The sequence below is a fragment of the Mobula hypostoma genome, chromosome 3, assembly GCF_963921235.1.
Source record: "Mobula hypostoma chromosome 3, sMobHyp1.1, whole genome shotgun sequence".
NCBI lineage: Eukaryota > Metazoa > Chordata > Chondrichthyes > Myliobatiformes > Myliobatidae > Mobula > Mobula hypostoma.
In genome coordinates this window covers 153289317-153302751 of record NC_086099.1, presented here as the reverse complement: position 1 = coordinate 153302751, position 13435 = coordinate 153289317, and the positions used below count along the sequence as shown (strand labels likewise).

At 39.0% G+C, this 13435-nt stretch overlaps 1 protein-coding gene across 2 annotated transcripts in view; it reads left to right on the top strand.

Annotated features, from left to right (window-relative positions):
* The window catches only part of LOC134344330 (DOMON domain-containing protein FRRS1L), a 30226-nt gene extending 23323 nt beyond the window's left edge, over window positions 1-6903 (top strand). For both annotated transcript variants that reach the window (XM_063043915.1, XM_063043914.1), the window contains exon 5: window positions 613-6903. In XM_063043915.1, coding sequence (XP_062899985.1) covers window positions 613-785 — 173 coding nt within the window. In that variant the 3' untranslated portion in view covers window positions 786-6903. The remainder of the gene's footprint in view (window positions 1-612) is intronic.
* The last annotated feature ends 6532 nt before the right edge of the window (window positions 6904-13435 follow it).

Below are 13435 nucleotides of genomic sequence, written 5' to 3'. Positions count from 1 at the left end.
GCAGTGATGCAGTTTGTTAGGATGCTCTCTACTGCACATCTATAGAATGATGTGAGTATAGATTTTCATAGTCCAGCTCTCTTCATCCTCTTCACAAAGTAGTGACATTGGCGAGCTTTCCTAATTGTGTTTAATGTTTTCTGACACTGTGATAAGTTGTGTGAGATGTGCACTCCCATAAGTCTAAAACTGTTTACAGTTTCCACTGCTATGCTGCTGATGTAAAGAGGGGTGTGAGTTCTTCTTAAGTTGATAGCCATCTTTGTCTTGACACTGAGGAAAAGGTTATTTGCCTGGCACCAGGCCTCTAGCTCCTCTACCTCCTCTGTGTAGGCCATCTTATTGTTGTTGGTGATGAGCTCCACCACTGTCATGTCATGTCTCATATTGCTGTGGGTCTATAAACAGGTTAAAGAAATCACTTAATTATTTTTAAATGAAAACATTATTATTACAAATAATCAGTGACAAAGAGGAAGTAAAATATTTCTTTGTAGCAAAAAATGTCAAAATCCTTGATTATACCATTGAAGGCATCTAAATTCAATTAAAATAACATGATGTTCTATTTCATTTTTTAACTTTTTCCTTTCTGCTTTTTTGACCTGAAAGGCTCAATTACCAGGCATGACATTGACTCTCCACCAGTATCTGAAGATGTTGTCAGCATTTACAAGTATGAAGATGTGTTCATGCCTTCTGCAGCTTTTCAAACCTTCTCTTCACCTTTCTGCCTGCTATTAATTGTTGCTTTGACTTTCTACATATTAATGGGGACTCCGTAACTAAATTGTTGCAGAAGAATATTAACATAGAAATATTTGATCTTAAAATGAATGCATATTTTCTTTTCAGAATAGTTTTTTCACTGGACCCTCAGATGAATGTATGACTATACACTTGAATAATAATCAGGATTTGGACAAATGAAAATGTGAAAAATAAGAATTAGACTTGCAAATCTTTGTTTTGTTTGTGGGACTCTGGCTGATCAGTGGGACCATACTGAGAGCTTATTTGGACAGAGTAAGAGGGCATCTCTACCCCCACCCTATTGCCAGGTTATCTTATGCTGCATGTGCCAAGCGGTCTATAACTGAACAATTAATAATGTTACTGTGAAAGTAATTTCCGAGCTAACATGCTACTTAATTGGTATCTTGATACACTTGTAGGATAGTTTTATTTTGCATATTTTGTTAAGTATTTATTGTACCAGATATTTCATTTTAAACTCTGTTTTGATCAATGCAAGACTTTGTATTAAATAAGTTATTAATTTTGTGTAAGGGTAGAGTATTCAAATTGTAGTGGCATACAGTCTTAAGTTTTTACCCTTTATAAAGAACTAACAAGCTAATAGGAATAATTGTCTAAAAAATTCAAAACTAATTGAATATATTTTTCATGAGTATGTACAGTAAAATAATCAACAATTGAAACCCAATCATTATCTTGTGTTTCTTGAGGAACATTCCCGAAAGGTTTTAAGGAAAAAATTGAAGTCGTACTTCATTAGAATCATTCAAATATGTAATTGCAAAAGCTAAAAAAATTATTTAGTAGTGAGACATAAATCAGTCGCAATGTTCCTAAAATTTAGTAGTTCTTGCTATGGAATTTGTACTACTGTAACCTAAGGTCTGCTGTTTGGGTCCCAGAATAACAAAGGATGCAAAATTTCAGGCTTTAAGTAAAATATGGTATTGAGCAGTACCATTTTGAAAAGTATTAGAGAAACAGTGTGAATATTCAATATCAAAACACGTAGAAATGCAGCAGAGAGAATCTGTAAAAGATGTGGATTGAGTAAGGAATGTTTTTTCTTTCATCTTTGTAAGTTTTTCTGTATTTCTGCTTCATTTTGTAAAAATGATAATCCAGAATGCATGACAATGCTATTTACCGCACATAAAGAACTTAGGAAAGTCATTTGGTCCTTTTATCTGGGTTTGATGAGCATATAGATTAACCTTCAGAATGTTAAACCTTTGATATCTACTCTTTCTTGGCACTTTAACTGAGTAAATACTCGATGTTGGGTATCAAAATGGTGTTATCATAAAAGTTTAAAATGAAGGTAGCTCTGTATGAAGGATTATATCTAGGTGAGGGATGATAATGTATTAATGCTTAAATTTCCATTAGAAAATATTTTTTTAATAAATTGATGTATGTAATCTCTTACTAATGGCTTCAGTCCAGCCATCCTTGATCTACTTTCCTATTTCACTTAATGATAATATCATAATCAGATAGAGTTTCCACCATTAGTTAAGTTTTTAATTACAATCTCTAATAGTAATGTTTTATTGATTATTGAGGGATATGTATCCAACAGCTATTTTGAGGATTGATAATTTAATTTATTATTGAAATTTAATATGTTTAAAATTTCATTTAATAAAAGCAAAGTATTGTAATCCATCAGTAGGGTAAACAGCATCTGTGGAAAAAGAACAGTGTCTCTTGGTAAGAATGGAAAAGAGAGAAGACAGCAGCAGAGAAGGTGGTTGAGGATGGATAGAACAAAGGAAATAGTTCTAACAGATGGAGACCAGACTGTGATAGCTGTTAAAATCAGATTAAGCTGCTTTGTCTGCGTAATATGTTGCCAATAATAAGACTGTAGGACATGCCCAATAGATCACACAATACAAAAGAATAGACAAAAAAGAGCCAAAATGATGATGTTGCTAAAGAGCTTATTGCTTTTGTTGCCTCTTGAACTCTTCAGACCTTAAGCATGCTACTTGACGGTGAGAAGACCGTATTAAATCTGGAGTTTGAGAACCTTGGATGACAAGGAATGTTGCATATTTAGTCAAAAAGGAAAAGGAAGAACATACTGAATAAAAGGGTGCTGCTGTAGAGCATTTCGTAGTTCAGTTCTAGTATCATCAATAAGGAGTTTGTATGTTCTCCCCGTTGGTGCATGGGTTTCCTTTGGGTGCTCCAGTTTCCACCCACAGCCCTAACATTGGTTGATTGGTGATTGTAAATAAGATAAGGTTACAGAAGTTGAATTGTACAAAGCCCCTGAAAAATATAAAGGAAGCAGGAAAAATTTAAAAAATGGAATCAGAGTGACAAAAAGAGGCCATGATGTGGCCTTAGCAAATAGGATTACGAAAATCCCCAAGGTGATTTAGGCATATATTTAAAAACCAGGGAAGCTAGGGAAAGGGTAGGTCCACTCAAGACCAAAGTAAGAAATTTATGCCTCAAGCTGGAGTAAGTGGGCAAGGTACTAAATATAAATACTTTGAATCGGATATTCACCAAGGAATAACACATGGATGATAGTGAGAACAGAGAAGTGCAAGTTGATATTAAGGAGAAAGTGCTGGATCTCTTGAAGAGCATTAAGGTGGATAAATTGCTGGGGCCCTATGGGGTCTATTCCAGGAAACCAAGTTAAGCAAGGATGGAGATTGTTGGGGCCTTGGTATTGATCTTTATATTCTTTTAAGCCACAGGTGAAGTCCCAGAGAATAGCCAGTTTTGTTTGGTTGTTTGGGATAATCCAGGAAATTCTAGGAAGATGAGCCTTACTGATCGGGAAGTCATTGGAGATTCATATGGACAGTAATTATTCTCATCGGGAAAGGCATAGACAGTAAAGGAAGTCAGCTTAGGTTGTTCATGTCTCTCAAACACAATTAAGTTTTTTGAGAAAGTATACAGAACAGTACAGCACAGAAACAGACCCTTCAGCCCATGATATCTCTGCCAGCCATGATGCCAAATTAAATGAGTCAGATATGGTTCATATCCCTCCATTTCCTGCATGTTCATGTTCTTGTCTAAGTTCCACTACATTCTAGGCACCTACTACTCTGTTTAAACAAAACCTGTCCCTCACATCTGCTTTAGACTATCCCCTCTCACCTAAAAAACTATGCCCTCTATTATTTGATACTTCTACCATGGGAAAAGGGCTCAGACTATCAACTTTATCTGTGCTTCTCATAACTTTATAAACCTTTCAGTTCTTCCCTTAATCTCCAATACTCCACAGAAAACGATCCAAGTTGATCCAACCTCTCCTTATTCCTAATTTTCTAGAAGGCAGAGTGTGTGGTAGAAGAGTGTAACTCTGTTAGGGGTTCTATGATCTACGGTATTCCACAAGGATCAGTGTTCAAACATATATTGTATGTAATATATAACAATTAAAATGTAGGCGGTCTGATTACAAAAATTGATAAAACTGCAGATGGTGAGGAAGGTTATTAAAGGATACAGCAGGGTTTGGATCTAGCTGGAAGACTGGTAAATCAGATTTAAAGCAGACGAGTGTGAGGTGATGCCACTCCCTGAAAGTGGCAACACAAGTGGATGGGGTGGCAAAGAGGGCATTGGGCATGCTTACCTTTATTGGTGGGGGCCTTGAGAGTCTTAGATATATGGAGTGGTTGGATAATCTTGGATTGTTTTTACTGAAGGGTAGGAAGCCAACAAGCAATCTTATAAACATGTAAGATTATGAGAGGCAGAGACAAGGTAAGTCATCAGCATCTTTTTTGCAGGATGGAAATGTCAAATACTAGAGGGCACATGTTTAAATGAAAGGGAGAAATTTTAAAGAAGATTTACCAGACAAGCCTTTTTTTTTCCCAGACAGGTTAGTATGTGCCAGGAACATGCTACCTGGGAAGTGATAGAAGCAGATATGATAGCAATATTTTAAAAAATATTTAGACATACATATGAAAAGGTAAAGAATAGAGGGACATAGATCATATGCACGCACATAGGAATAAATAGATTGGTACCGATGTTGTGAGTCAGAGGATCTGCAGTATTCTGAATGCAGCAAATCAAGACCATCTTTTGCAACATTGGGCACCATGCCAGCAAATCTCCTGATATCAGTATTTGGAGAGAATTATTTCAGAGAAAATGTTCAAAGTGTTTGTGTAGACTTTTAGTCATGGGTGCATTAGAATATGGAGTAAATGTATAAAAATAAGTTAATTTTGTGTACAATAAGCCCAATACCTTGTGGCTTACAGTAAAAATTGCATGTTAACATTGTTTACATTGTCAAATTGCTCATGCTAATTAGTGCTTTACTAGTGCATAGCCACTAGTTATATGTTTACTGCTACATATATGTGATTATATCCTATGAACTTCTGTCAAGATTCCTAATTGATGGTCACAGGCTATATCCAAGTACTTCACAATTTCAAATGGCTACATTCCAATTTCTTTGTAAAATAATGTCCACCAGCAGATCAATTGAGCAGGACATAAAATGGCCTAAGAAGACTCCAGCCAAATACACAAATCCAACAAACATCTTGCCTTACTACCTATTAAGTGGCTATTAAGAATTGGATCAGCCCATGATTGAATGGCAGAGCAGACTCGATGGGCCAAATGGCCTACTTCTGCTCCTATATAGTATGGTCCAAACCTATTGCGTGTAACCTGTGTACTTGGTTAAATTTCAGTGCTACTCTTTCTGACCTTTAAGCTCACTTAAGTTTGCAAATTGCAAATGGATCTCAGCTTAAAACTGCAATGAAGGTAGTTAAAAGGGGAAGAATTCAAAAAATATGGAAAACAAATTAAACAACCCAAGAAATGGAATCAAGCAAGACTAAGTGGGAGATGCTAATGGTATGATACCTCAAACAAGAATCTCAAAACAAATTTGGAGTTGACAAATGTAATGATTCAGGCTTTCTAAAAAACAATTCTGACATACCTACTATAAAGTGGCCACTGAGTGTTTTTCATGGTCTTCTGTAGTCCTTCCACTTCAAAGTTTGATGTGCATTCAGAGAGGCTCCTCTGCACACCACTGTTGTAACACATAGTTATTTGAGTTACTGTTGCCTTCCTGTCAACTTGAACCAGTCTGGCCATTCTCCTCTGATCTCTCTCATTAATAAGGCATTTTCAACCACTGAACTCATTGGACTTTTTTTGTTTTTCGCACCATTCTTTACACTACTACACAACTGTTGTGCATGAAAATCCTAGGAGATCAGCAGTTTGTGAGATACTCTAAATACCCCATCTAGCACCATAAATCATTCCATAGTCAAAGTCACGTAGATCACATTTCTTCCCTGTTTTGTGTTTGGTCAGAAAAACAACTGAACCTCTTGACCTTGTTGGCATGCTTTTATGCATTGAATTGCTGCCACATGATTAGCTGATTAGATACTTGCATTGACACTGTGTGTAAATTTGCACTTAGTACAGGAGCAAAAAGGAATATTTTCATATCTGGTGAGATTCCAGTCCCCGGAATTTATATTAATTTAAAATCCCAATGATTTGCTTATCTTCTATCTTTCCAATCTTGTATCTAATTCTCTTAGGTGAATATTATAATATAAGCTATTACATATAACAGAAACTGTGACGGTAGTGTACTTGTCAAAATCTTGACAGTGCAGACTTAACTTTTACAGGAAATTACAAAATACTCAATTTTATATTATTTACATGCATGTTCATCTACAATTATGTAAATATCCAAATAAATCATTACATATATACCATATCTTTTCCTTTGACTATCCATTTGAGGATGACTTTCTTTCTATTTCTGAGGTACTAAAGAGTCCTGTGCATGAATTGTTAGCTCATCAATATGACAGTGTACAATCTTGGACCAATGGTAAGGAGTCTTATACAATTGGCTACCAGGTCTTCACAAGTTCCTGAAATAACACAGATTCTAAGCACACACAAATGCACACTGATCACACACTCATACAAGAGAAAATCTGCAGATGCTGGAAATCCAAGCAATACACACAAAATGCTGGAGGAACTTAGCAGGCCGGGCAGTATCTACGGAACAGAGCACAGTCGACGTTTTGGGACAAAACCCTTTGGCAGGACAGGAGAAAAGAAGCTGAGGAGTAGATCTGAAAGCTGGGGGAAGGGGAGAAACACTAGGCAATAGGTGAAACTTGGAGAGGGAGGGATGAAGTAAAGAGCTGGGAAGTTGATTGATGAAAGAGATGGAAAGTTATTGAAGAAAGAAAAATGGAGAGGGTATGAGCACCAGAGGGAGGCGATGGGTGGCGGGCAAGGAGATAACATGAGAGAAGGACAAGGGGATGGGGAAATGGTGAAGTGGGGGCATTATTGGAAGTTTGGGAAATCGATGTTCCTGCTATCAGGTTGGAGGCTACTCAAACAGAATCCAAGGTGTTGTTCCTCCAACCTAAGCATAGCTTTGTCACGACAGTGGAGGAGACCATGGATTGACATATGGGAATGGGAAATGAAACTAAAGTGGGTGGCCACTTGGAAATCCTGCTTGTTCTAGTGGATAGAGAGTAGTTGCTTGGTGAAGTGATCACCCAATCTATGTCAGATCTCGCCGATATACAGGAGGCCAAACCAGGAGCACCGAACACAGTATATGACCCTAAAAACTCAAAGGTGAAGTGCCGCCTCATCTGGAAGGACTGTTTGGGGCCCTGAATGGTTGGGAGGAGCTGTAGGTGCAGGTGTAGCACTTATTCCGCTTGCAAGGATAAGTGCCAGGTGAGAGATAAGTGGGGAGAAACGAATGGACAAGGGAGTCGCATAGGGAGCGATCCCTGTGGAAAGCAGAAAGTGGGGGGTGGGAAAGATGTGTTTGGTGGTGGGATCCAGTTGCAGGTGGTGGAAGTTTCGGAGAATTATGTGCTGGACGCGGAGACTGGTGGGGTGGTAGGCGAGGACAAGAGGGACCCTATCCCTGGTAGGGTGGCGGGAGGATGAGGTAAGAGCAGACGTATGTGAAATGGAAGAGATGTGGTCAAGGGCAGCATTGATGGTGGAGGAAGGGGAGCCACTTTCTTTGAAAAAGGAGGACATCTCCTTTGTCCTAGAATGAAAAGCCTCATCCTGAGAGCAGATGTGGTGAAACAGGAATTGAGAGGAAGGGATGCTGTTTTTACAAGTAACAGGGTGGGGTGAGGTATAGTCCAGGTAGCTGTGAGAGTCCTTTGGTTTATAATAAACATTGGTGGATAAGCTGTCTCCGGAGATAGTCCAGGTAACTCCAACCTGATGGCATGAACATCGATTTCTCTAACTTCCAGTAATGCCCCCCCCCCCACCTTCACCATTTCGCATCACCTTTTCCCTCTCTCATGTTATCTCCTTGCCTGCCTATCGTCTCCTCCTGGTGCTCCTGCCCCCTCTCCTTTTTTCTTTCTTCCATGGCCTTCTGTCTCTTTCACCAATCAACCCCAGTACTTTACTTCATCCCTCCTCCTCCAGGTTTCACCTATCGCTTGGTGTTTCTCTCTCCCCTCTTCCCACCTTTCAAATTTACACCTCCATAGAACACTACAGCACAGAAAACAGGCCATTTGGCCCTTCTAGGCTGTGCCGAAACATTATTCCGCTAGCCCCATTGACCTGCATCCAGTCCATAACCCTCCAGACCTCTATCCAATTTATTCATAAAACTTAAGAGTGAGCTCGCATTTACCACTTCAGATGGCAGCTCGTTTCACACTCCCACCACTCTAAGTGAAGGAGTTCCCCCTAAACCTTTCCCCTTTCACCCTAAAGCCATGTCCTCTCGTATTTATCTTTCCTAATCTAAGTGGAAAGAGCCTATTCACATTTACTCTGTCTATACCCCTCATAATTTTGTAAACCTCTATCAAATCTCTCATTCTTCTACGTTCCATGGAATAAAGTCCCAACCTGTTCAATCTTTCTCTGTAACTCAACTCCTGAATACCCGGCAACATCCTAGTAAATCTCTGCACGCTTTAAATCTTACTGATATCCTTCCTATAGTTAGGTGACCAGAACTGTACACAATACTCCAAATTTGGCCTCACCAATGTCTTATACAACCTCCCCATAACATCCCAACTCCTATACTCAATACTTTGATTTATGAATGCCGGAATGCCAAAAGCCTTCTTTACAACCTTGTCTACCTGTGACGCTACTTTCAGGTGTCACAGCTTTTTTTTCCCAGTCCTGAAGGGTTTCAGCCTGAAACATCGACTATGCTCTTTTCCATAGATGCTGCCTGGCCTGCTGAGGTTCTCCAGCATTTTGTCTGTGTTACTCACTCATACAAATGGAAGCAAACACATGATCTTACCCAATCCCTCTTCCTTGGCTCCATTCCCTCACACCCATCCTTACCCTGATCACCTACTTGCTTTAGTTTACTCTACCTTTGTCACCTACCCTGCCATCAGTTTTCTTCCTTCTCTGTTCCCCCTACATCCCCCACCCAATTCTCCACTTCTCAACCCTATTACTACAAACTATTCATCACTCTTGGTGAGGACAAGACTGCCTTCCCTATTTTTCCATTTTCTAACTGTGGCCGTTTGCCTTTTTCAGGTGTATCCCCTGACTGCTGATCATGTTTCTACCCAGTCTCAGCAACCACAAATGTTGAAAACCTTTCCCAAAATTTTCTTGGAAACTTCAAGAGAATTGTTAGCCCCCTACCAATTACTGCCTGACACCAACGGATGGAGGCCAAACCTCCCAATGTTTTGCAGGCAGGTTACGATTTGGTTGTGGGCTATTTCCTAGCATATGAAGACAGACTTATCCTCTTGGAAAAAGAGCAGCTTAAATGGCTGCCAGTGTTACTCAGCATTGTTTAGTTTATTTTCCCCTCTTTTGAATTCATGTGGACGCGCGCGCACACACACACACAGCAATTTTAAATATTGAATGCTATGTTTGTTTATATATATATACACCAATTAAATCTGGACAATTATATATCATGTTTTTATACTTGATTTTTACTGTTTCAGCTTTTATAAAACTGACCACTGCTATGAGAACTTACGAACCAGGTTTTCTAAAGAAATATTGACATTTCCAATAAAGCATTTTCTCAACTGAGTGGAGCGTGTCTTGGATTTCTGCTCATACTTGCATGACCACACGAATCCTAAAATAATTGGTAGCTGTTTATCTGTTATTTCCTGATTGTGCTTGAATGTTAGACATCTCAGTCCGTGACGGCTTGTGAAGTCCAGTCTCAGAGTGCAATGCACCTATGCGAGGAAACCTGCTTGAAGAGCCAGTACCAAATTCACCCTGGTATAAGGGGGGAGAACAGCTGTGGGAAATTAATGTTAGCATTTTTGGATTACGATTATGTTTATTTAACTGCTTTAAGTGTATTTTCAAAGTAACTAATTCTTTACTTGACTTCAACTATCTTTGTGAGATTTTAATAACTTGGGAATGTTTTTGGCTGCTTCTGGATGTCAAAAAGGGAGTTTCAATGGTTGGAAAAGCAATTGAGCATGACATACTGCTGTCAATAAGTTTTTTCAGCATTTGCTTGGGCCTCTTATTGAAGGTAGAACATTGTCTTAGGAGATCTTTTCTCATGGTTCAACACTAAGCTGATGACTGCAAATTCCACTCTAATGTTCTGGAAACAATTGCAATTTTATTAATTAAGGACTTGCAGTGAAAGTGCATAGATATAACACCTTAAACATCATATTTTCCAGTTTCATTCCAATTTATTTCCAATTGAAGTCAATTAAGACCTCAACAAGCAAGAAACTTAGTTAGTACCCCATGAAACCCCAGTGTATCCCTCCCATTATAAAACTTACAACAACCATTACCTTTTGTTTTTCCACCTTGCAGATTTTCAGTGGAAATAACAGAAATGTGGCACATTTTTAAATGGTCAGACTTGAGGAATAATAATGTTTCAGCTGAGCTGGGTGTCCTTGTACATAAAACACTGACAACTAACATACACCAGCAATTTGACAACAGGAGTTAAATATTTATCATGACAATTATACAATATCAGAATCAGGTTTATTATTACCAGCATGTGTGGTGAAATTTGTTAACGTAGCAGCAGCAGTTCAATGCAATACATAATATAGAAGAAAAAAACAAAATAATAATAATAATTAGGTAAATCAATTACAGTATAAGTATATTGAATAGATTAAAAATCGTACAAAAAACAGAAGTATATATTTAAATAGTGAGGTAGTGTTCAAGGGTTGAAAGTCCATTTAGGAATCGGATGGCGGAGGGGAAGAAGCTGTTCCTGAATCGCTGAGTGTGTGCCTTCAGGCTTCTGTACTTCCTACCTGATGGTAACACTGAGAAAAGGGCATGCCCTGGGCACTGGAGGTCCTTAATAAGGGACCTCCAGCACCCAGTCTCATAGTGAAACTATGCTAGTAGTACTACATAGAACATAGAAACATCTCCCTTGCACCTACTTCCAAGCACCTTAAAGCTATGTCCCCTCGTGTTAGCTATTTCAGCTCTGGGGAAAAAGCCTCTGGCTATCCACATGATCAATACTTCTCATCATCTTATACACCTCTATCAGGTCAGTTCTCATCCTCCATCACTCTAAGGAGAAAAGGCAAGTTCAATCAACCTATTCTCATAAGGTATGCTCTCCAATCCAGCCAACATCCTTGTAAATCTCCTCTGCTCTCTCTCTATAGTATTCACATCCTTCCTGTAGTGAGATGACCAGAACTGAACACAGTACTCCAAGTTGGGTCTAAGGTCTTATATAGCTGTAACATTACCTCACAGCTCTTGAGCTCAATCCCACGGTTGATGAAGGACATCACACCATACGTCTTCTTAACAACACTGTCAACCTGCACAGCAGCTTTGAATGTCCTATGGACATGGACCCCAAGATCTCTCTGATCCTCCACACCGCCAAGAGTCTTACCATTAATATTATCTTCTGTCTTTAAATCTGACCTACCGAAATGAACCACTTCACACTTATCTGGGTTGAACTCCGTCTGCCACTTCTCAGCCCAGCTCTGCATCCTATCGATTTTCCACTGCAACCTTGTGACAGTCTTCCAGACTATCCACAACACCCCCAAGTTTTGTGTCATCAGCAAACTTACTAACCCACCCTTCTACTTCCTCATCCAGGTTATTTATAAAAATCACAAAGAAGAGGGGTCCCAGAACTGTGTATAATGTTGGTCTCCCTACATAAAGAAAGATGCAGTTGCAGTAATAGTTCACCTCTGATCCTAGATCTCTCAAATGAGATGAGGTTTTGTAAGATAGGCCTCTGTTCCTTATATCTGTAAAGAAGACAGCCTTATTTAAGTTTGCCACATTCAAAGGGTATGTGGTTGATAGGTTAATTGGCCAATGTAAATTACCCCTAATATGCAGGTGAGCAGTAGAATCTGGAGAGGGTGTTGATGGTAATGTAGGCAGCATTTTTAAGAACAGCATTAATGTAGTAAATGATGGTTGGCACAGACTTGGGTGGCCTGCCTTCAACTTTATAACTAAATGAAAATACTCCAAGAGCTTCACTAGGTTAAAAATAGGGAGGATGTTCTCTCTTGCCAAATATGGGACTGGCTCTTTAGTACTGAAATTTAAAAAAAACACTCAGAGGGTGATGGACTTTGGTATTTTCTACCCACAAGATTCATGAAAGCTCAGTCATTGATTACATTTCAAAACTGATAGATTTCTGAATATCAGAAATATCCGGGAGATGGGAATATTACAGGAAAGTGGTGTTGAGGCAGTAAACAGCAATGATATTGTTAAATAGCAGAGCACTTGCAGGAGCCAAGTATTCTGCTTCCATGTCATAGATTCTATGTTACCGTCACTTTCCCTTGGACCCCAGGACCTCTACATTTCTTACAGATCTGTTACGTGGAACTTTTCCCTGGCGCTTGGCTAAAATCCATGCTTGCTACATCAAATGTACCACCTTCATTAAGTGTACTTGTTAAAGTTTAGACTACTTAAAACTCAGGCAAAAAAAAAATCAGACGAGTGAACCTTTGGAATTCTCTGCTCAGGAGAACTGTAAGTTCAGTAGTTGTGTTCATTCAAATTCATATTTATTAAGTTCTAAACAGATCTTCTAAGTATCTTAAATAATGTGTTCCGAGAAACTGACCTAGAGGAAAATGGAAGTTGAGTTTGATTTCAGGCATCGCTAGAGTTCAGGCTGTATGGTTGATAACTTAATTCGTTTGCCAAGTTCTGGAGTAATTCCTTGTGCCTTCCAAGAACATTTTAAATCTTCAATTAACCGAGGCTATCAGAGGAACCTTTACAGACTAATCTCCAAAAGCTACATACCTCAACCACATTCGCATTTAATTTTCTAAAGTGATATTAGAAGGCTAAACGTACCTAAATATATATTTCTTCATAAATGCTGATAAAGAGCCTCGCGATCTTGCATGGACAATGAAAACCCGACGGTGAGTGGACACGTTAACCTTCCAGAGATGCTCCCTGACCAACTAATTGTTCCCAAATTTATTAATTTAGTCATCTACCAAAAGTTCATCCAAGGCAAAACGACTTTGACCGCATGCTCTGCCGGGAATTGTAGTTCTCTGTATGCCTCTTCTTTCAGCGTTCCGGGAACCAAGTGAACTACAACTCTCGGCATGCCTTGTCACCCGCC